The sequence below is a fragment of the Rhipicephalus microplus genome, chromosome X (assembly GCF_043290135.1).
Source record: "Rhipicephalus microplus isolate Deutch F79 chromosome X, USDA_Rmic, whole genome shotgun sequence".
Lineage (NCBI taxonomy): Eukaryota > Metazoa > Arthropoda > Arachnida > Ixodida > Ixodidae > Rhipicephalus > Rhipicephalus microplus.
Genome location: NC_134710.1, coordinates 64,177,301 through 64,202,346, shown reverse-complemented (window position 1 = coordinate 64,202,346; position 25,046 = coordinate 64,177,301). Strand labels below are relative to the sequence as shown.

Sequence of the window (25,046 nt, the reverse complement as noted above, 5' to 3'; positions counted from 1 at the left end):
ATCCATATGTTAGCTCTTGCAACGATTTTTGAGACCTCAAATGATTCTATTTAGGCTTTAAATACGCGTATTTTGTGTTTAGATTTCTCGATATATCGAACTATTTCATGATCCCCTTGGAGTTCGATACATTGGGGCTCGACTGTAATCACACTCTTTTCTGGGCGACAAGCGATTTCTTTCTGCTTTTTCTAAAACCTGAGACGCGATGGCGTAGAATGGCCTTTTGCGACAGCTATAGCGTCAGCAAATCCTGTCGTCGTCGCTTGAAAATCATGTGCAAGCAGCATTTTCGTACTTGCAGGAAGCGACCGTAGGTTGGCGCGGGCAGTTTCGTGACCTTCGCTTGCTGTGTGCTTATCAGCTGCGACGTCTCTACACTCACACCGGTCGTGAACGGCACTGTGGCACATAGATATTTAAAAAACACTGAGTACATGCTGCGCACAGATAGAAAGAACTATACGGCGCATGGCACCAGGCGAAGGGGGCTAATAATAAAAAATGGACGAGATCCATCAAACGAGCAAGGAGGCGCCAGGTGTCGGTCAGTGGGACTGTAGCAGACGACTGTACGGTGCGTTTATTATGCTGGTAAAAGAAAAATAAAAATTTTGATGACTGAAGTTGGGGGTGCATTTATTATGCGAGTGCGTTCATATGCAAGTAAATATGGTAACGGTTAAGAAACCTCGTAGTGCTGCTTTTGAACCAAAGAAGTGCTTGTTTTGAAATAAAATCAGGTTTTGATTGACCAAATTGAGTTAGCGCACTTCAAATCACCTGTGTGAAAGCAATCTTTTAGACGTTGCTGTTTCCGTACCCGATGTTAACCGCCTTTACTACGTGGTTACCGACACCAGTTGCAGCAGAGCGAAAGTAGCCAGAGCCACAGTAGCAATAACGGCCATTAAACAACTTTCTGCAATCTCGGAGGCCAGGGTTTTGCTTGTTTAGTTCAACTGGGCCCTGCTAGATCCAGCTCAACCAGCTGAAAAATTTGTGAAGCATTCGCGTCATTTCCCATAGTGACGCCAGGTGGTTCGTTTTTCTATAAATCATACAGAAATGGACAAGCAGCATTTTCTCATGTCTCTCGATGTATAGAAAGTTCTTTCTTTATTGCAGCTTGTTTGATTACTAGCGATTAATTGTAGTCAAAAGCTCTCACGTCATCGGGATTGTTTCGCAAATGTGCAATTCGTGGTGCACGTAATGTAACACATTTAGCTGAATTTCTTCCTAAACAAGGCACTGCTGTTGATAATACTGCCATTTTAGATGCCATAAATTGAGCTTTTACTTTCACATAAATTATTAATTGCGTTTAATAACTTCAAAAAATACAGTGCTAAACAATTATAAAGCTCAAATTTTAGTTTAATGATGCCCATTCATACAAACACAATGGTCAAGTAGCTTTTAAAGCACTTCCTGATACTTTTAGCTTTTAGACACTTCCTGACAGCATGAGAGAAACCACAAATTAAAGGAGACCACAAGCATAAAGAGCAACAAAGCAAACCTGTGAACAGGGGGTCTTTGAAAGCTTTGCAGGCTTTGACTACGTCGTTCTCATCATCACTCACATCAACATGATCCAGGTCATAGCGAATATGCCACACCTGCAACAATGTGAGCGCAATTAGATTTGGCAGATGTCCACATTGTTCACAAAAGCTACACACGAAGTCTTCACCAGGTATGTCTGAAAATGGTTATAAACATTTCGCTTGTCTATGTTACTAATATATTGAATATGAAGCAAAAGGTTCACCCCCTCATACCCTGCTCTGCTCTTTAATTCGTACTCTGAACATTTCTATAGAGGAAAACAAACTCCTAATGCATCAGTATCCACAACAGTTTTTTAATTCTAACAGAGAACCCCTAGTTTTTATTGCTCTTAGCAGAAATCGGCCCCGAGTATGCAAAAATAAATGTGTAGTATTGTGTAACAAAAATAATCGACACCAAATTTACAAAAAATGCAAAACGCCCAAAAAAATAATTTCTCAGCAGATGAGAATTGGGGTGCTGAGCTGGAACTCTTGAGCAAACTGCAAACGATGCCACTTTGTTGCGACACGAGGAAGGCAATCAAGGTAATCAAACACAAATTACCGATTCCTTTTCATTCTGATTGCATCAACTTTGCCACGTAAATAAACATGTTTTGGAGCATAAAAAGCATCATGTATTATAATGTTACGGCTCATTGCTCACATGAATGAATGTCGGTGCTTGTTTCTTGACACATTAATTTTGTTTGCCGTTAGAAATTCCATGAACTTTATCTGCGAAATCGCCTGGCGCAAACATGTAGTAGTGCCTTATTCGCGATAGTGAGTCCAGATGTGGCTCCTCTGGGTTTTATCCATGCAGTGTGGTGTGATGTTCCTTCATTATAAAACCCGCCAGCTAATTTGAACTCTGCTCAATTCAAATATTATTGTTTGTCCCCTTTGAGTTTGAATTAATGAGCTTTTACTGTATATTTAATGATGTCAGACTGCTGCCTATTATGCAAGGTATGGCAAAACTTTTCACATTTTATGCAATAACTGCCTTCCAAATTACCACAATAGATATTCATACTTAGTAAATACTTTATACTGTATAGTGGGGCAACATGGCCTGTAGAACAAGCAATTTTTTTGAATATAGGTTATAAAAAGAAATGTATATTAATTTGAGAAAAACTTGATTAATTGCAAACAAAATAAAAAAAAAAACAGATCAACACCTATCTTCTGTAAATACCATATTAGTAATACATATTAGTAATATGTATTACATAGTACTCGTCTAGATAACACAAGACAACAAACAATTCTTGTACACAAATACAATATGCACTTATTGGAACACTGTCCATTAATAGTTGAACACAAGACGTTAGAGGACGAAAGACTATGCGGCATCACTACTATGCAATATTTCACAAACCTTTCGCTGGTTTCTAGTTAGAAACTTCCATATATGCTTTTTTTTTATTTTCTCGAAGATGATCCCCAAGGAGTCGGCCTTCACTACTAAACTTGTTTTCTTTGGTACAATGGGAGCATAAAGCCTCTCATGAGCTAGGTACTCATGCTGTGCTGTTTCAGCCCTGCATAATAAACAGAAGAAATTAAAAAAGTTACACAGCACAAAGAGAAATATAAGTACTTATGTACATGTGCAGCTTTACTCAGGCACAATGTTGTATCAATTTACAATCCTTATAAGGCAGTAGATATATAAGGGCAAATGAGCAATATTAATGGCAACATTTTTCAAAGAGGAAAAAAACCAGCGATACTTCTAAAATTTACAGCGCATACCTGCCAAGTTCAAAGATTCTGAATCTGGGAGATTTTTGCAGCGCGGGGGGGTGGGGGGGGGGCTGCAGAATTATTTGTTCCTATTTTTTGTACCAAAAAAAAAAAAACCCAAAGACAAACAAACAAAAAACACGAGGGAGTGGGGGTGGGGAGTCTCAGTCGCAAGTGCAAACATCGGCGTTGCTGTCAGCTTGGAGTGGCCGAACACACGAAGGTAGGGTTTCCCACTAAAGTGAGAGTCTGAAAGGATCAACACTACTAGCAGGATTTATTTCCTTCAAAACAGCTCGTGTATGTCTCACTGGGATACACGTGTCGGACTGGACGGGGCAGCTGGCTGCGGCAAAAACGCGGGTCAAATCCCTACTAGATTCTTTTGACAGGAACGCCAAAACGTGTCATGCCTTTTTGTTATTGACAGTCTAGGCTGGTTTTTTGCTGTCGCCACCACCGCCGTCATACACTGTATATGTGTACTTATTTATAAATATTAACACTCTAAAATGGGAAAAAAGCCGCCCGTGCCTGGTGCCCAGCTCGTCGCAATGCGCGCTTATTTTCGACGCGGGGGGGAGGAGGGTAAGGGGTTGATGCGTGCTCTCAGAGCTCGTAGATCGCTAACGCGCTGCCGCGACCACGATGTTGTGCGCGACGGTTTCGGCAAATGGTACTTCCTTTTTCAATCCCCATGCGCTTTACTGCGCACGCGCCTTCAAAACAAAGTCGTTTTATGCCGTATACGATCGCATCTGCCGCTGTTTCGTCCGCAGGATTTGCAGAAAGCAGTGTTGCTTTGACTGGTTGAGTGTTGGACGCACGCACAATTTCGGGACACTGTCAGTGATACATGATTGCCTGAAAAGCAACCACGGTTTCGTTGACAGCGGTTGTGACAACGAAAATCCCGCACACTGTAGAAGACAGTGCGTGCGCCGGTCACACGCGTACTTCCGAAGCTTCGAGTACGCTGCTCTCGGCCTTTGTTTGGTGATTCCAGTACTAAAGTTCGTATCATTAGTCACGATTAGGAAATGTGCTCGGAACATTCGAATTTAGGCACGATAGACATAGTGCAATTTCTCTGAGGATTTTTACGAATTCGTATCTGCCGCGGTTTCGCAGCACTGAGATTCTACTGTATGTTTAGATGAACGCCTCTTAAACTCATTCATAATAAAATGGGGTAGGTTCGAAAAGCCTGGAGCGGATTGAGCTACTTTTTGTCAAGGCGGCTGGATCAGGCACAAAAATTTCAATTTCCGGGAGATTTTCATGAAACCCACACAAACGGAAGAAACTGTCCAAATCTGGGAGTCTCCCAGCCAATCCGGGAGACTTGGCAAATATGACAGCGTATTAAACAAAATTACTTTTGATTAAGAAGTGGTGCGTCACTTTTATTGTTTCGAAAATTTCTGAAACCACTTGATCAGATCGTAGACTTCTCCCTCTAATCCTTTATGTATTTTAAGAAAAACATTATAGAGAATGCAAATTCAAAGCCGGGTTTTGTAATGGTGTATCCAACACCCGACCGACCCGCGGACAGCTTAGTCACGTGACAGCAAAAACACCTGCGACTCGTCCGCTTGCCCCGTACACATGCACAATCAGTAATGGGAGGGATAAAGCCCGGGCTGAGGACAGTTCCAACCCCAAACGTTGCTGCAGCGCGTCTTCAAAGAGAGCTTGCAAGTTTGAGGTGCCTCCGGTGTACTCGGCTTTCACACACAAAAAAAGTAATAAACCTGTCTTGTTGACAGCCCACCCGTCCGAGCGCGCGGCCCGCAGCCAACGATGAAGGCGGGTGGTTTGTGAAGATGTTTTCGGCATTTTTGGCCCTTGTGACCCATGGCCCAGCTACAGACTCCCCCAACCGGAAGTGGAGGGTCACATGAAAATGAGGCCGCGGGCCAAAAGAGTGGTTTGGCTCGTCGTCTGAATGCACCTTAAATGTCAGTTCACATGGATGGTAATATGAATGTTACAAGACCACTACGAAGACGTCCCATAGCCTCATTTGACAGCTCTTATTAAGGAAACCCATTTAAAAGAGAAAAAGGCATTTTATGTACTGCATTCCAGCCAAATTTATGAAAACAAAAATTCAAATGAATCAACATTTTTTATTACTTCACATGCCTTACTCAATAACATCGTAATTCTGTGGTTATATATACTGTATTTTTGCGTGTGTAACCCACACCAAAAACCCGAAAATTTCAGCGGCGAAGTGGGGGTGCAAATAATACGCGGGGGTTTTCTTATGGTGCTGCTTTACAGCAATGCGTGTTGTGCAGTGAAAACTCTTAATCTCTTAGCAGTGTAGAGAAGGATATAGAGGCGGTTTCCGCAAATTCGTGTTGCTCCGCAAGTAGTGCGGTAATGTGCCGCCAATTTCGGTTTCGCTTGCTTGCCTCGCTAAAGCGTTTAGAGAAACATTTGGGGAGAGACAATTCGATTGTTCAGTGTAAACCTCACTTTCACATTACAAGTATGTTTTTTTGGACGTTTGCGGCCGCACAGTGACCCTCCACCACCCACCATATGCCCTTCCATCACTGACACCATGTTTACTTTGGAAAAAGGCCTGCCGTAAAGGTGATGCTGCATAAGAAATAGAAAGAAAGGAATTTTTGCAAAGTGAATAACTCCTGTATCCTACCTACGACTTACCGCAAATAATAACAAATAAAGCAGAGTTTATTTCCACAAGACAAATGAGATATCAGTAAATTTAAGTACTACTTTTGGCGCGGTTGCAGGCGTGCATTTTGGTTCTGTTGCTTCCACAGTGCTGTCAAGAAATGTTGTCGCCAAGTGTGAGCTCTGTTTACCTCGCTGATATCACTACAATTCAACCTGGATAATACGAAATTGATAAATTCCAAGAAAAATTAGTTATAAAGAGGATTTCATTATATGCAGGTTTGGTACAAAAGTTCGGAAAATAAACTCACAAATTAAACAAAAGAGGGACTGAAGGCAGAGCTAACCCAAAACACTTATTTAGCGGTAAAAAACTGCATTATTATTGCGGTAGCAATTACATGGACACTTTTGACGGTTTTTTGTCGTCACCACCATGTTCTGTAACAAGTATTTTTTAAAATTCAGTAGGTTAATTAAGTAGTTTCTTTAGTTCAGAAGGGGGAAGCACATCCGCGCATGCGCTGCGGCGGCAAGAACAGTGGCATTGCCAGCTCGTGGCGCGCAGACTCGCCTGCCCGCCTCGTGCTCACCCGCGTGCAATAACGCTCGCTCTCGGCCAGTTGTCGCCAAGGCCACGAGTGTTTGCTTTGGCGGCAACGGGGCGCCTGCGGAAAACGCATGCTCATACCAAAATGACAAACCCCGGGGTAAAATTCGTTATATCAAGGTTATCTCCCACTGTTACTTTGTTACATAGAAGTCGCAAATGTATGTGCTTCTTTGGAGCAACGGTGGGGAATAGAAAAACCATATTGTATCGAGGAATTAGTTATATGGAGGTTCGTTATATGCACGTTTAAATGCAGTTCTCTACATCTCGACCTGTTCGCTAAGCCCAACTCAATCTATTCTGTTACCATAAGTAGCGTCCGGCGGCAGTCGTTCACTGCGCAACAAAAGCTTAATATCATCGCCGTTGTTGAGAAATTCGGGAATCACGAAGCAGAAAAAAGGTACGATGTGGAAGAATCCTGCGTGCGACTGAGGAGAAAGAAGAAAGACAGCCTACAAGCCACGCACCGCAACCGTAGATCCTTTCGTGGCCCCAAGACTGGCGCTAACCCTGACCTGAAGGTTCAGCTAGTAAAGTTGTGAGAAGCAGGGGACATGCCATATCGACCGAGAGGGGCACAAGTGGAAGCATGGCGACTGTCGAGGGGGCTAGAGGCCTGCCTACCTCACGGATTCCGTACTAGCCGCGGAGGGCTACACCACTTTATGAAGCGACAAGGGCTCTCAATAAGAGGGCGGACTACAATATGTCAACGCTTGATGGCTTTTCACGAGGAGAAGCTGCTCAAGTACCAAAGATATGTAATTAACCCGAGAAAGCAGCAAAAAAAAAAAAAAAGTTGGAAATAAAGATTGATTTGATAACATTTTCTCGCAAATCAGCAATGCTGATGAAACTTGTTTTATTTTAAAACAATTAAGAAGACGGGCAGCAGTTTGGTTAGCGTGCTGACTGGCGATAACACAAAACTGCGCTGCACAGCCTTGCTCTGTGCCCTCGCTGATGGCACCAAACTGCGACCGTATGTCATCCTAAATAGGAAACTCTTCTGAAGGTTCCTTTGCCTGCCGGTGTGGTGGTGCGCGCACATCAGAACGCGTGGATAAACAGTGACTTGTTCGTGGATTGCGTCAAAATGGTATGAGAGAAGACGTCCGGTGCGATGCTTGCAAAGAGGTCTGTGCTCGTTCTTGACTCGTTCCGTGGCCACACAACTGAGGAAGTGAAGAACCACCTTTCATGCAACGGCACTGACTTAGTTCTTATACCCGGTGGAGTGACATCAGTGTTGCAGCCTATAGATGTGTCACTTAACAAGCCCTTCAAAGCGCATGCCAAGCTCAATTACACCGAGTGGATGGCCCAAGGCCACTACAGCTTGACGCTGACAGGACGTGTCCGAAGGCCTGACATTGTCCTAATCTACAAGTGGATTTTTGAGGTATATGAGGCCATTCCAGGTGAGATGGTGTGGAAAAGTTTTAAAAGGTGCCGCAACCGAAACAACATAAATGGCACTGAAGATGACCTTGTGAAGACTGCGGCTCAAGTGATAGCTCTAGCAAGAGCAGTGACAATGAGTGAATTGTTATTGGCCTTGTGGACAGCGTAATCTGCTAGTTAAATAAGGCATTTTCTGACTACACATGTGCTATGTTGCTTCAGGAGTAGCTTTGGTACAGCCTTTCCTGTATATCAAATGTGCAGACAATACCCAAGAATTTGTTTTTGTTTTCGGCGAGCTGAAATTGGGGGTACTGATTATATGCAGGAACAGGTTATACACGCGAAAATACGGTACATAAGAGGATGAAAATTTCTAGCCTTTTCCCTTAATTTTTCCGTACACCTTGGAACACTGAAGTGAAAGACAACACCTGCGTTCTATCATAATTATTTTGCCAGTGTTTCTTCAATTTTACGCTGTTATTCTTAAGCTGAAGCATTAAATCTTTTTAGACTAATTACTGGTTCACTTAAAACTTTATTAATTTTAATTTGAAATTATAGGTTCATTATTAGAAGAAAAATGAAATGACTAGACTTGTGCGAATATTCGAATGCTTCAAATATTTGAACGAATAGTAGAGTATTAAAATTTGCTTCGATTGAAATTTAAATTGTTGAGAATTTCGAAGTATTCACAGTAAAAGAATAGGTGTACATTAATCCGCATGTAACCCCTCGTAAAGGTGGTTTCACTGCAGTGGATCGCTAAGCCGTGAAAACACCCATCCAGGGAAAATCCGCTCTGCCGCGAAGCCCCACTGAATTTTTAATGGGGGCTCTGCAACACTTTATGAGCGTTTCCAAAAAACACTGCCAATCCGTAGTCGAGGCCCCCAAGAAGACGCGAGCCAAATATTACAGCACAGCACCCGGCCTGCAATTCACAATAAATTCTCAAAGTCAGATAAAAATTGCTTTCTTCTCTCCGCAAATGATGCCAAGCTCAAAAATCACTCGTCCCAGCCATTGAGTCAGCCACTGGCTTTTTGAGCATGGCGCGCTCGGTCGTTACTGGGGCCGCCGTGGCAGGTTGTTACTTGTCTATGCGTACATGCACGATCGCACTGAAAAGCCGCGTATTTGAAGAAAAAAAGAAAGTGCTCAAGGTCACGAGGTGTGCGTCACGTATTTTATTTCCCCATAACATCACTCCCTCTTTAGCTTCCAGCACTTTTGTTGGGAAAAGAAAAGAAAATGCAATTGTAGCGTATGACAAATGTTTGCAACTCAACCCGAACTGAACAGATTCTAAAAATTTTTGCTGGGGCAATAAGCTTGCTATGGGGCAATAAGCTTCTTTGGCAAATCCATTCCATGGCTATTTGAAAAAAAAAAAAAAAAAATGTTGCAGGGCCCCTTTAAATGAACATATTGCCCTCAAATCGATTCACCATTTTTTAAAGCTTAGAAGCTTGTTATAATGAATTTTATGCTCTAAGTATAATAAAATTTAAAATGTTGTGTATTTTACAGGTTATCACTAGCATCCCACCCAAAGTCAAATGCTGCTACTACTCAAAGTTGTTAGGACTTTCTTTGAAATAAAAAAATAAAAAATAGCATTTCCATAGAGATCTTATTTCAATCAAAAAAAAAATATTGTGCCAGTTAGGCCATAATAAATATGCCTATTTTTCTTTAGTGATACATATACTATTCAAATTTGATTCGAAATTATTCGACCAAAATCCCTATTCACTTCGAATTTGCTTAAAATCCACTATTCGCACAAGCCTAGAAATGACTTTTGACCTTTTAAATTCACACCCACTATCACATTGGTAAGCCATTAATTTCAAAGTCTACAGTCACTTTCGCACTTCAGTCAATTCCATTCAGTAAAAGTTCCTGGAACTCACCATGCATAGAATTTGGCTCGCAGAAGTCAATGCAATTAATTCTGACTGATAATTATGAACAGATTTCCTGGCAGATGCTATTGAAATGTACCATGTCAAGGTGAGCTGGTACAAAAAAATTCAAGGCAGCATCAACACCAGCATTTTCTAACCTAACATTTGCCCCCATGTGGCAAGGGTGGCATTTCTGGTATTGTTGCCCTAGATGATGCTTGTACAGGGTTGTTTTTTGGAAAGTGTCAAGCAGTGGCATGGCTCTATGATAAAACACCAGAGTTCCAAGCAGATGGCCACGGTAGAATCCTGGCTTGGACCCATGATTTTCATTACATGCACCCATTGTAACTTTTTGCTCATGGACCACACTGCCACTTGTGGGCCACACTGGAATTTCTGTGACACAGATTCTTTAGGTACTTTGTTACAATGGCTAGTCTAGGTGTGGACTGATTATACACTGTTAGAAACTGTAGAGATGTAACCTGAAAACTACCGACTAAGTATATGCAATGGAATGGAGGGAAGGTGACTCGTTGTGGCCAAAAGACAGAAGACAATACAATCAAACACGAATATATCGAACTCAAAGGGGATCGCGAATTAGTTCGATATATAAAAAATTCGGTATAAAAAAATGGAGGCCCCGAGAGTTATTTGTAGCCGATCATTGCCTACAATAGGCCCATTAAAGAATGACAACTAATTCCACACACACGCCGCAACAGAATAATTTATTCGCGTGAAAAAAAAAAAAAAAAATCGCTAACCTTGGCCTGCTTCTTCGTTGTTGAAATGTTGAAGGCGCTAGTCTCGATTTTATCAAGGCTGTCCAGGTGCGACAGCCCAGTTCCCTTCATGTGACTGATACAACGGCGAATAATGCTGGATGCTGCTGCCACTTCAGCGGCGCAGTACGTGCATGTAGCCAGCGCCTCGTCCGGACGATCCTCTTTGTCACGTGAGCTGTCGGTCTGGACATTGCAGTCTGCTTCGACGATGTCGTCCGCAGATACTTAATGTAGAACTTCTGTCAGCAAGCGGGACGACAACTCGCGAAACGCGTCGTTTTTACCGGTTTCCGCAAGTTCCGTCGTCTCGAAGCCTGCCTTGCGGAAGCAGTTGACCACTGTGTGCGTCTTCACGTCTCGCCAGGCACTGAAGATCTCCGCGGGAGAAAACTTCGCGGAGATATCCGGCCACTCCTTTGTCATCCGCTGCTGGATGTCCTGGCTGCCGACATTTTCGCTTTTGCCAGAATTGGTTTTGCCAACGATAGCGCTGCTTATATCGGTGAAGCCACCCGCTGTTGTCGGCGAAGTTGTTTCACCAAGTGCAGTGGCAGACCATTTGGCTTTGGCGATCAGCATCGGGCCATACACCAGAATGTTCTTCGCATGCACTACTAAAAACCAGGCCTACAGTGCCTTTTCTACATTCCTGTGGGTAGAAGCGCGCACATGACAGGCTCTCGGCGTTCACTGCTCTGCCGCCTTTGCCTTGATATCTGCCTTCTTTTTCAACAAGGTACTCAAGTGCTCCATGGTATCCCGAAGTTGTCTGCGACCATGGTATCCCGAAGTCGTCTGCGACGGTCGAACATTTCTCGCTCGCCTCAACACGCTGAATAGTCTTCAACTTCGTCGCAAAGTCAAGGGTCTTGCGCTTGTTGACGCTGGCCATAGCTACACGAGAAGTCGACAATTCACGAGTCCGCAGTGGCCTTGCACATCACGCACGGAAAAAAGAAATGCTGCACAAGCGGTGGCGCGACATGACAGCGGAAGCAACAAAGCGCTCGTGAACGCAACAGCAAAAGGCACGAGCTGTGGTTGGCTGATCAAACTTCGCAAAACAGCAACAACAAAATAAAACAAAAGGCAAAAGGAGGAGGACGTTGGCTCCTTTGTTCCTGCTCTCCGAGCCGACGGGTACGCGGAGCAAGCATGAGAGAGAGAGAAAAAAAAAACGAAAAAAAAAAAAGGTTTGTTTCGCAAGTTAGAGATTGTGCAGTCCGAGCCCTCTCGCCATTTTTTGAACGTTTTGGGCTTTGGCGGAGGCGTAGTGCCGCGCGGAGGTCGCTGCGAGTGCCGAAGCGTGCCTTCCAACTTGCGCGAGGAGCCGCGCTGCCACGGAGATCCCAAGAGGGGGGGGGGGGGGGTTGAGAGTGTCGAAGCACACTTTCCAGCTCACGTCGCGTTCAATATATCCAAAGGCGGGTAAAAATACAGTTCGATATAAATGTGCGAATTTCTATACTTTTACAAAGGAATTTCAAGGAGATAACTTGCGAGTTGCATATACCTAAGAGTTCGTTATGTGAGTTCGATATAACCGTGTTCGCTGTATTAAGTACATTTTCCAGTTTGCAAACGTCAGCTGCAAGGTTCCTTTTTCATCAAATAACCATAATAATATGCACACTAGTCAGTGAGCAATTAGTCAGACATGCCTGTGATTTACTGACTCAAGCCCCATAGAATCAATGAAGGATAATCTATATAGTTTTTAGATGATGAAACCATTCACTGCCTGATTTTTCTGCCTTTAAGCAGTTATTTCAGGTACAAAACTATTTTAATGAAAGCCACAATGGCTACCATTTTATTTCTTTCAGAGCCTCGAATCAACAATTGTGCTGAAAAATGCCTGTCAATAACCTCCCTGGACAGCAAAAAAGAGCACCAACTTTATGAGTGCCTTCAAATTGAACACCACATACTCGAGTTATGAAAATTTTATGACCCACCTAGTACTTGACAAATGATTGATTGATATGTGGGGTTCAACGTCCCAAAACCACCATATGATTATGAGAGACGCCGTAGTGGAGGGCTCCGGAAATTTTGACCACCTGGGGTTCTTTAACGTGCACCCAAATCTGAGCACACGGGCCTATAACATTTCCGCCTCCATCGGAAATGCAGCCGCCGCAGCCGGGATTTGATCCTGCGACCTGCGGGTCAGTAGCCGAGTACCTTAGGCACTAGACCACCGCGGCGGGGCAATACTTGACAAATGGTGCTAAAGAACGCACTGTGGCAGTGGTGGCTCAACTGTAGGCTGTGTGTGTGTGCATGTGTGCACATGCCCATGCACATACAGAGCAGACTCTCCGTGAATAGAACTGCCGGTTAAATGGAAATTATTACTGGCTTAGTACTTGAATTTCGCACCCCTGTTCATCTCTGAGTAACTGCAACTCCTGTTATATGAAGAATATTTTATTGGTCCTTTCAAGTTCCAGTTAACGAGTCTATTGTGCATGCAAAAGACTGTGCCACAGCTGCTAAGTATAAGCCCTATTGCATAGTTCACGTCATGTTTGTATGCACAATGTTTTTTCTATTATAATTTTAAAAACTAGCAGCACAATATTATCTGGGTACCAAGAACCTATTAAATACTACTATTAATTACTGTCAATTGAAGCAACAATGCACCTGGACGTCTTCTGCCTGTTTAATTTGACGTACTGCATAATAAATTAATTCAGCATACCAGATGTCTACCCTTTCTACACCTTTATATACAATTGCTGCAATGTAACCACTGAAGTAGCCTTTCTGCGACTATATTGTGCAACTATAATGTCGCAATGGTGCAACTTACGGAAAAACATGGGCAAGCCCCAATAAATGGTCTTAAAGAAACAGGTCACAAACTGTTGGGTATGTTTTCCATTATATTTAAGACATTTAAAAAAGTGTACTATACAAACTTTTTTGCCTTAACTGCCAGGGCGTGAACTGCATGCCAAAAAACAAATAATGGCATATTCCTGACAGAAACTTAATCTGTAGTCATCCCCACAACAGTTAGGGTGCACGTGTAGGCACCGTACATGTGTAAAAAAGTATAACTGTCGATATAGCTTAGTGACTAACCTGATGCAAAACATCTTTGCAGTAACATCTAGCTTGTACTCCTTCACATTTGCAATCAAGATGTTCACATAGACAAAGCTATGATCTTGCCACCATGAGATGGATGCTTGACGGCTAGAAGATGAGAAAATTTGTTAGATACATTCATTTGGCACAAAAAATACAGAACATGATCATGAAAAACTAACTTCACATAATCTTCACTGCCATGCTAGCTAGCTGACTACAAGCAGATCGAGTTGATTCAGAGGAATATTCTAAACACAGTGCTCTATATACAATAACTTTTGTGCACAGTTTTGAATAAAAACTGCTACAGGAGAATTTTGATGATACGATTACGAGTGATAGAAATTTCACGATAATACGAACTTTAGGTTGCTTTGGATGAACTACATTATATAAAATATGACGTGATTCAGTGTTATACGGTGTTCGAGGCCCTCACACTTGGCCTCGAAGGGAGTGGATGCGGCAAAACTCACCGGAATTTTCCTCGCTTCACCGCCGGAAATGTGGCCGGAAAACGATACCGCGAGGCCAACACGAAAACATGGGTCCAAGACGAATTTTGCCGCCAAGCGATAGCGGATCGCCTTTCTGCTACGGCGTTGGCTACACCGGTTGCACTAGCTCTCAAACCACGTGATGTAAACAACCAGCCATATATTCAAGATGGCGGCCAAGTCGTCGGCGAATGCAGTGGCTCGCGTCGGCACAATCGAGAACTACCCGCGCAACACGACAAAGCTCACGGCCTCGAAAAAGACGTGTACATCGAGATGGATTACGATCACTGTGAACATTAGAAGTAGAAAGAAGTTTAGCAGCAGCGAGTCGGCATGCCCTAGCGTATCTCTCTTTTGCACTGCCAGCTCAATCCGCCACTGCTGCTGTGTCTGCTCGTGTTATTTTCTAATGAAATATGTCCCGAAACAATGTTTGTGACGGTGTAAACTATTTCTTTTCAGTGCTTTGCATGCATGACTAGAACTCGGTGGGGATTTTAATGCTCAGGAATGATTTTTCCAGCAGCGAAGACGGTGGGGGTGTCATGTACACGAGGGGCAGAAGGAATGTGAACATTTTCGACAGGGATGAACGTGGTTTTGCGGCCACTCTGGCGTTTTTGCTTGAATTCTCGAGTGTGAATTCTTTTGGACTGATTTTTTTTCCATAGACTTCGTGGAACATTTTTCTGGCTGCTTAAGCAGCGAAGCGAGTGAATTTTCAATAGGTTTTGCCACTTTTGCTCCCTTTGATGACAAGTGTGAACATGAACACGCCTTATTGCGCCAGCAGCACGAGTGAAGAAATCGTGGCACTTTATTCAGAGGCGGTGAAAACAAGAAAGTTCAAAAGAACATCACGGACTTTTTTAAGCAAGTTGTAGTCGACCCCACTTAAAATCTTGTTCATCTTCATGATCAGTTGTAACTTGTTTTGGTCCATACGAATTCGGGATGATCAAATATTTTGCATGCTTCCTTTGAATACGTATCGAGACTCTACTGTAATGAAGACCTTTACATTGAAATTATTAAGCCACCACAGTAGTGATAGTACATGGATCTGTTTATGCTTAAGATCGTGTCTTTAAAGAGGCCCAGCAACACTTTTTCAGCACGGTGAGAAAGGGCTGCCGATCGGTAGTCAAAGCTCTTAAGAACATGCGAGTCAAATATTGTAGCGCAGCATGCGACCTGAATTTTACAATAAATTCTGAAAGTCGACTAAAAGTCACTTTCTCTTTTCTCTGCAAATGAGGCTTGTAGAATTTCGCTGTCAAGAGAGGGCACTACGTTCTTGGAACACGGACACAGTCGACACAGTCGGAATGAACCAAGCAATACACATTTATTTAACTGCTTTTAGAATGACAGTATCGTCAGCCAAATCATTATACATCAATTGTGCTCAAACAAGCTAAAACAGCCTTACACCATATTACCATACACTCAAAAACACAACATACCCAAAGCGGCGAACGCTTCACTCACTACGAGAGCCCCCGGCAGACAGCTCATGGTGCCGTGCACCAAGGACACGCCACGAAAGACGACAGTTTGCGCCAAACGCCACGCACCAAAGAGATTCGCTCAACTCTTTCGTGCCATCAAGGCTTGCCGCGAGGGGTCACTGGCGGCGCTACCGATCTAACCATAACCATAATGATGATAGTGGTGATCAACACTAACACAACGTAAAAGGATCAAAATGTGGGCCAGTTGGTAATTCATTTTCTTCGTTCAGCGAACTAGGAGCGCAGAGAAAACACAAAGGACGAAGCGAGGAACCACACAACACGAGCGCTCAACTAACACAACGTTAGCTACCGCTCAATAGTTGTGACCCCAAAATAAAACTGCGAGACACGTACGCCACGCAGCGCAAACAACTTTACAGGAAGTGTCAGCACCCCTGCATGCTACAGGCTCAAAAATCGCTGCGTCACAGGCCAAGTGCCAGCCATTGGCTGATTTTAGCATGGCGCACTCGGTCGTTACTGGGGCCGCGACTTGTCCACGCGTAAGTGTGTGATCGCACTGAAAAGCTGAGCATTTGAAAAAAAAAAACAAGAGAAAGTGCTCAAGGCGCACATGGTGTATTTTCTTTGCTAGTGCCAACCCTTCCTGCTTAGCTTCTAGCGCTTTCATTAAGATGCGAGACGAGAGAATGCAATAGCAGTGTGCGAAAAATCTTTGTAACTCCGATTGTACAGGATAAATTCTAAAATTTTAGCGGCGAATTCGTGTGGAATGGTATGGAATGCTAAAAACTTGATTTCAGTCCTGCAGGACGCGCTTAGCGCGTAGGGGGCGTCTCCCACGTAGGGACCGACAGGGAGTACCTGGCAGCCGCTTCGTAGGCCTCCATGGACGGCCCATTGCTAGTCGGCGAGAAGTTATCTCCTGAGGGACCTCTCCCACTTGTTTGAGGTAGAGTCGGGAGGAGTGTTTCTACACTCCCAGAGCATGTGTGCGAGTGTCGCCATGTGTCCACACGAGGGGCATGTGTCGCTGAGGTATGCACCAGGATAATAAACGTGAAGCTTGGCAAGGTTTGGGTACGTGTGTGTCTGTAATAGGTGCAGGGTTAGCACCTGCGGTCTGTTAAGTTTCGGATGTGAGAGTGAAAAAATGTGGCGTTCAAGGTAAAAGTGCTTTTTTATGTCGTTGTACATAATGGGTGAATCCCGATTGCTCTTTAACTCAACAAGATGAGGCAATGAGCTGCATTAATGACTTCGTTCCATGGGTTATTGAAAAAGTATTGCAGGGCCCCTTAAAGTATTCTTGTAGTGGTTTTTATACCTCTTTCTTGATTTCCAAGTATTCACAACTTTGTTTAGAAAGCAAGGCATATAGTCTGTGGATACTACAGTGAAATCTGGATAGAAGAAATTTTAAAGAACTACTAATAATCACTCGTTATTTTGAATAGTTGTTGTAGTGAAAGTATTAAAAATTTCGACAAAAATCGTAAACCCAAACAGGTGAGTCGACTACACGTGCTGTGTATACATACGCGACCGCGCTGTGCTCATATAAGACAACACAAACAAAAAAACGCGAAAGATTACGGAATCAGTGGACATTTATTTGAGACCGAGCGTGATCAATTCTGATGTGAGCAGCTCGACTGATAAACGATGAACTCTTAAGTGTGCGCATCCTTCTTACGTGCTACGAAGCATCACCGTTAAATACAGATTCTTCACGTTGTTCACTCGAGCTGTTTCAGCGTCGTTTTCGCTCTCATCATCGCCGCTTCCTTATCACGACAAATGGTATGGATCTTATCAGTCGTCAGCTAAACTCCCGTGCATGTGTCGTCATCACACTGTGTGTGGTGTTCGAGCATTAATGAAGCATGCACGGGTAATCATCAGCGACTTCTTCCCATTGATCACTCGCGTCCCATTTTTCACTGTCGTAGCATTCCCTTCGTGCTGCTTCCGGAGCTCATCTTTAACACTGGAAAACGGCCGTGTAACAAGTGCGCAGGTCATGCTGCCTGACGAAAACATAGGCAACAGGGTCAATGGGGCGAAGCCTGACTGCCTGACGCGAAAAACAAGTACCAGGCGATGGTGATGGCGATAGGGCTATCGTGCATTTACATAAAAGAAAGGGGGGGGGGGGGTAGATTTAAAAGCACATTAGCGTTTTGATGATGATGATAGTAGAACTCGGAGCTGCGCATTATTTTTACAGCCACGAGTAACTTCTTAAAATTGCTATTTGTTATTTTTAGGCTTGTGTGAACTTTAGGTTCGAAGCGAAAAGTGATTGTGGTCGAATAATTTCAATTTGAATTTGAATCGTATATATGAAATATAAAAAAAAAAATGGGCATACATATTTATCAAGACCTAACTTGATAAATAACCTAACTAAAATTGAAATAGGGCCTCTATGCAAATGTGATTTCTTTTTTCATTCAAAGGAAGTTGAAACAACTTTGAGTAGTAGCAGGATGCAAGTCATAAATCTTAAAACACCTAACATTTTAAAATTTATTACACTTAGAGCATATAAGCCGTCATAACAAGCATTTAAGCTTAATAAAATGAATTGATTTGATAGTAATATTTTCATTTAAAGGGGCTGTCTGACTCTTAAGTAGCCAAGGAATGGATTCACTGAAGAAGTTTACTGCCTCATAAATTCAGTGCTGCAAAAATTTTTGGAATCCGTCAAGTACACGCAGAGTTTCAAAGATTTCTCGCACACTGCAAGTGAATTCTCTCGCCTCGTCCCGATGAAAGTGCTGGAAGCTAAGCAGGGAGGGATGGCACGGAGAAAGAAAATATGTCATGCGTGCTTTCTGACATTGTGGAGTCATTTACCAAAGAAGAGAGCAATTTCCAGCCGACTGAGAATTTATTGTGAATCGCACGCCACGTGCTCCACTATAATATTGGCTTGCGGGTCCTCGGTAGCCTCGACTACCGATTGACAGCGTTTTCTGACAATGCTCAAAAAGTGTTGCAGAACCCCTTTAAATTTGTGGGGGGGATTTGCGGCAAAATGAATTTTTTTCGGAAGACGCTTTCACAATTCAGCACCTCTACACTGCAGTGAAATCACTTTTACATGTAGTACATTCGAACTGATATGCATTTACTTGTTCCTTGCCAATACTTTGAAACTTTCAATACTTTAAATTCGAATCAAAGCGAATTCGATTACCATACTATTTGTTCAAATACTCGAAGCATTCGAATATTTGCACAAGCATAGTTATTTTGAAGTGTTGTGGAGATATAAGGGGGACAAAATTCAGTACGTTATTGTGAAACATTTGGTATTCTGAAATTCGTAGTAGTGAAATGTTTTTATATTAAACTAATGCACATTTCAAGGGGGATTTGCAAAACATTCGTTAAATATGAAAAAATCGCTATATTGAGGTTTATTATAATGAGATTTGACTGTAGTACTCTGATAAAAAAAATGTGAACAGTGCGCCGTTTCTGCTCAACACTGTCCGATTTATTTTCAAGCAGTCGTATCATAGATGGTTACAAAAATGTACTAGAGTCATCGATGATACATTTAAGGACTACTCTAGCATCTTTTCATTACCATTAAAATAAGGGTGCAATGAAAACAAATGCAAAAAGAAGAGCACTAACGTACCACGCTGTTAGAATTTCTTTTCACAGCCCTTGTACTTAAAAAATAATTGGTCACCCTAGAATTCATCACCTAAAATGTTACAAATATACCGTATTTACTTGTGTAATGAATGCACTTTTTTCCTCGAAAAATCGGAGCAAAGTTGGGGGGTGCATTTATTACACTGGGTAAATTTAATGCAAACTTTTTCGGGAGAAGAAAAATGCAGTAATGCAAAATAAAATTAATAGGTCGCTTAGCCTTTCGCAATTTACATACGTGTACACTGTTTGGAAACAGCTTCTTTGTTGCACTTTACTCATCTTCAGTGGTTGATGGCGCCATATTCTGCAAGCTGTCCCTGGGCCGCCCTGTGCGCCATAAAAACACTTTGAGACTATCTTTTCTTCCAGTCATTTAACCGCAACAGTCTTATCTGCTTGTGATCTTGAGGGGCACCCAAAAGCATGAACTCACGGGGGAACAGGAAATTAAGGGACAGTTAGAGTCCTAACTGTCCTTTAGGCTAAAAAAAAAAGGGGGGGGGGGTGGTGTTCGCAGGAAGCAACTGACGTGGGTTGGCGCAGGCATCTTGGTGACCTTCCCCTGCTATGTGCTTATCAGCTGCGATATCTACAGTCACACCGCTGGTGAACCCAGCTGTGGCACACAGGTAAGATGGGGGACCTGCTGGGCACAGATAGTGAGAAAAGCGATATGGACACAGCAACGGGTGAAGGGGAGGGGTGAGAGAGGGAGCCGAGGTGGTTGAGGGGGGCCGGCAAAGTAATAAAAAACGGAAGAAAGCCAACGGGTGAGGAGGCACCAGGTGTTGGTTAGTGGGACTGCAGCGGATGAATGTAGGGGGTGCGTTTAATACGCGGGGGAAAAATCCAAATTTTGATGACTGAAGTTGGGGGTGCGTTTATTATGAGAGTGCGTTCATTACGTGAGTAAATACGGCAAGCAATCATTTTTGTCTTGAAAAAGTCGAACATTCCTAATGAGTCTAGAACGCGCTTCACTGCTACTTTAAAAATAGCCATTGTTTTGACAATAAGAGATGTTATAATAGAGCTGAAAGCAAGGAAGACACTGCATGCACTTTTAGTAGAAAATTTTACTGTACCTTTGTTCAGCCTTCAAATGCGACTCTAGCAGAGGGCATTCCTTTCTTAAGGCTCGCAAATGGGCATTGGCTGGTTTAACCCTTTTTTCTGTGGCCTTTTTGTCGCTCTGTATGCATGATTGTTGTGGTGGTTGTGCCTCTGACTCTTTTGCTTGAGGCTGGCAAGTGTCTCCTTGGCCAAGTGCATCCCTTTCATAACTCAACTCCTGCATGAATTCTGCTGCAGGTGCAAGAACCTGGTCTCGAACTTCACTAAACACGTTATACATATGCTCCTCCAATTTTCTTTGGCACTCAAGCGTGACTTCTTCTCCATCCTCATCGCTCTCAGAGTCATAGGCCCCTGTGGCCTGGAGCAGAGTGAAAAAGGGTCCACATAGTTACTACTGCCTATTGACAGCCTATTACTTTCGTAATAAATAGTTGTTTTTCGTACATCACACTAGATCTTATTTGCTGGAAGAACTAGAGTGCCATTACTTCATGTACTACATAAATGAAAAGCAGAATTAACTTTTTGTATGTTATGTGGGCTATATAAATTGCCAGAATCAAGATTTCAGGAGAAAATTGATTATAGCACAGACACACTTACCTATATTTACTAAGAAAAATATATAACAGGAATTATGAGATATACAGAATACACTGCCATCTAATAGGCGCCACCCCTAAAAAATTCAAACTTTTACATCGAACAGGACTTTCCTGACAAATATCTTGCTGTGAGCATTACTAATAGGCATGTTATGCGACAAAGCAGTTCCTCAATATAAAGCATAACAAAAATTTGCATTTTTTTTATAGGAAACTCGTTTTTTTTTAATCACACTTGTATCTTTTACAGTTTTCATAAGCTTCCATCCTGGCAGGCAGGTGCTCACATGCGAACTCCGAAAGTTCGTAACAGAAAGCGAAGCTGGTAATTGTTTCACGCTGGTTTGCATTGTCGTTGCTCTCAGAGTCAAAGTCTGGCCAAAAAGCAGCATCCTTAGACTCACTGCTGCTGGTTAAATTGATAGAATTGGCCACTAACACGCCAGAACGCTGGTATCTGTGATCTTTCAAAGTGTGCATGCGCTGCATCTGGCAGCATTCAATTTTGCTTTCCACTAGGAAGATTGCAGCACTTCGGCTTGCGATAAAAAAAATCAGAGCCACATGGGAAAATACAAACTACATAAAAAACAAAACTATAGTTCTTCATGACAGGGGGAGTAGTGTGTTCAAGAACGATGTGGAATGTCTTGAAAGCGGCAATTCAAAGCATGGATAGCCGGCTGTCAATGCTCTATGGGCGCAGTATGGAAAGAGTTGAACGAAACATCTACCGATTTCTCTCTCATTTCTTCTTACTGCTTGACATACCTATTTGCTAGCTCAGTCAGAATTATTACCGAAAAAAAAAAAAATTGCTTACGAAATAATTCACTCATGTCTGATGCACATGTTAACTTTCTGAAAGCTGCCTATGGTATCACGGCCCTTTTAAAGCCTAGAAATACTTCCAGCAGCATACCTTCTTGACATTGAATTGTGCCTTTATTTATAGCCATTGAAATTATTGTATAAGCTTGTGAGATCTCACATACCAGATACCCATAGCTCCATGACAGAACATGTAAAATAATGTTTTTTATATCATTATATCTGCCCATAAAATGTTCAGCTTACTCACATATTACCGAAGCTAGACCTTCTCAAACCGAGTCAAATTACCTGGTAAAAACAAGGCATGGCTTCATACAATCTACATGTATAAGATCCTGGTTTAAATTTTATGTTACTGACAGAAATATTAAGTTTCCCAGAAAATCCTACATTGATGCAACACTTTATGAGAAAAAAAAATTCTGTATCTGTTCATTATTACATTCTTAAAGACGATTTAACAACCAGTCATGCCACAGATATAGTAATAAACGCCTTATATATCAGCACTAAAACATGCTGATGCACCAAAATTCTAATTCGAAAACTGAACACCTCCGTGTTAGCATGCAAAAAAAGTCAGAAAAGCTTGGCAAGGCTAGGCAACCAGCTACCGTGCATAGCCAGAATGGCAGAGCAACAGTCAGAGCAAAATGCAACACATTGCAGTTTGTTGCCCGTGCTTGTCTCGGCAGCCACCATGCGCTCCTTTTTCCAGTTGGCATGCTGTTTCAAAAGTTCAGATTTGTACTGCACATGTCATAAATAAAAAAATTTCGGTCTTTTATGACTAAGAAAAAAATTGGCAGCTCTTGCGAACAGCAACAAGCCACTATGTAGTACAGTTAAACCACTCAATAACAAAAGCCCCCGAGAACTAAATTCTTGTGGCAACGAAGATGTCTGGTGTCCCTGGAAAACATCAATAGTTCAATGCATCTGTCCCTTCTCAACAGCAAAAATATTTTAAAAAGTACACCCACAAAAACGAAAATTTCACATAGTGATCTGCAACCCATGACCAAGCTGAGAACTAAAAGTTCGAAAATTGCAGCCCCCTTTATTCGACAAATTGGGCACGTATGTTTCCAGCAACAAGCATTAGTGCAACCACGGCGATTTACATTTGGTCGGATGATGACAGCAATGTGTCTGCAGCCTTGGCAGAGATGAACGCAGATGTTTTTTCTGCAAGGATCGATGACATGCAGCCACTAGCTGAAGCAAGAAACGCACTTCGCCGGAGAGTGATACCGGACGCTGTTGAACTACTATACGACTTCTTGTATGTTGACGCCAACGTGACCGCACATGAAGGGTTAAGCAATGACGCTATCATCAAAAGTGTGAACAGAAAGTATGACAGTGACCACAAGAGTGAGGAAGGCAACAAGACACAAGAAAGGCCACTCAGTTCATGCAAAGTTATTGATGTTTTTAACATCCTTCCCACTTTCCTCGGAGTCCATGATGATGACGAAGTTATGCAAAAATCTTTAAGGTGCGAGGCTAGAGCTGCCAATAACAAACTTTAAATATGTTTTGGTAGTGCAACATAATTGTGCGAATTTTTTCACCTTCACGACGACATTCACATGAGAACGAAAAAAAAAAAAATCGCTTTCCCGGCGATTTAGTTATTGATGGGTTCAACTGTACTATCACAAGTACAATGCCAAGGTTAACCACCGGCAAATCACAAATTTTAGGTTGCAAGATTTTCCAAGTAACACAGAAAGACTTCAAGCCTTAATCTTTCTTTGTAAAGCACGTTCGTAAGAGAACAAACTGGGTGGTTTATTGAAATACTTTTCAAGAATATGTTTACATGAAATAGAAGACGTGTAACAGAAATAAAACAATGCATACATACCTCTAGAGATACTGTTGAGTGTGCAAGGTTGACATCAAAGCTAAGCTTCGGCAGCTTTGTTGAGACAGCAAGCCCCTGCTCTACGAGAAGATCAGCTGCACTAATTCTTTCTTTATAGCAGCCGCTGAACAAGAGAACCTCATAACAGTTCGTCCCAGGATGCTTTCCAGCATTCTTCTTCACAACCTAGAAGAAAATACAAAAGTCCCACCAGAATAGTACACTGTAAAAAGTGGATTAACAGAACATGCCCTAGCTCAGTTTGGTAAGAATGCATGAGAAACTTCTTAGTTGCTCATTTGAAAGAACATCTTGCTAGTTTAAGTTTCAAGCCTACATAGAAACTATCCTCAGATTATTAGAATCAACTAAATATTTTGTCCATTAAAATCAAAACTATGTTTCTTAATGCTTCCTGGGAGATTTCCTAGCCAATAATACAACTGTACAAATTGGTCAGAATCCGGACATTGTACGGGTAATTCAGTGGACTTGACAAATCTGGATAAGGCAGCATGCTCGACACTGCTGCGAATACTGTTGCTGTTAAACGTTCATGCTTATTTCGCTAGTCAAGAGAAGCTTATCTAATTCCCAAATATGATTATACATCAATATTTATTAAAAGCTCATGAGAATATAAAATTGATAGGTAGTTATCCAGACTCAAGTTCTTGTTTTCATGCAAATATCCTACGAATCGACACGAGTGGTGGAACAAATGTCTTCAGAATTGCTGTTGTCGTTTGCTCAGAAAAATGAGTGACTTCGACACAAGTTATGATGCATGAAGCAAGTAGAATAAATGCTACAATGAAAACTAAAGGGCCTGTTAGTGCCCATTGCGCACAGTTTGCAAAGCGCCTTTTTCAGAGGTCAGCTGAATCACGCTAAGTGAAACACTTACCCTGAGACATAGTACGCGATTCACGTCATAGTCATCATAGCCAAAGCTCTCAAGCACAGATTGAGCCATTGGGCTCCAGTTCCCAGAAGGTGAAACAATTCCTGCCAAAGAGCACTGAATGCCCTGGTAGGGCAGCAGCATCATCCATGAAAGAGGCTTAAACAGCTCATCTCGGGGGCATCTCGCAGTATCTCCATAGTCAGGAAAAAATACATTGACTTCTGAGCTGTTGAGAACTTCCTGTACTTCTCCACGATACCATCTAAAAACAAATTATG

The 25,046-nt window shown here is 42.4% G+C and overlaps 1 protein-coding gene across 2 annotated transcripts in view; it reads right to left on the bottom strand.

Annotated features, from left to right (window-relative positions):
• LOC119176121 (uncharacterized) overlaps window positions 1-25,046 on the bottom strand; it is a 283,463-nt gene that overhangs the window by 4,886 nt on the left and 253,531 nt on the right. Inside the window, exons 27-32 of one of the 2 annotated variants that reach the window (XM_037427262.2) lie at window positions 24,769-25,030; window positions 23,862-24,047; window positions 20,558-20,907; window positions 13,805-13,918; window positions 2,950-3,112; window positions 1,526-1,625 (exon numbers count right to left, since the gene is read on the bottom strand). In XM_037427262.2, coding sequence (XP_037283159.2) covers window positions 1,526-1,625; window positions 2,950-3,112; window positions 13,805-13,918; window positions 20,558-20,907; window positions 23,862-24,047; window positions 24,769-25,030 — 1,175 coding nt within the window. Of the gene's footprint in view, window positions 1-1,525; window positions 1,626-2,949; window positions 3,113-13,804; window positions 13,919-20,557; window positions 20,908-23,861; window positions 24,048-24,768; window positions 25,031-25,046 lie in introns of those variants that run through there. The other variant, XM_075876986.1, reaches the window with a different exon arrangement.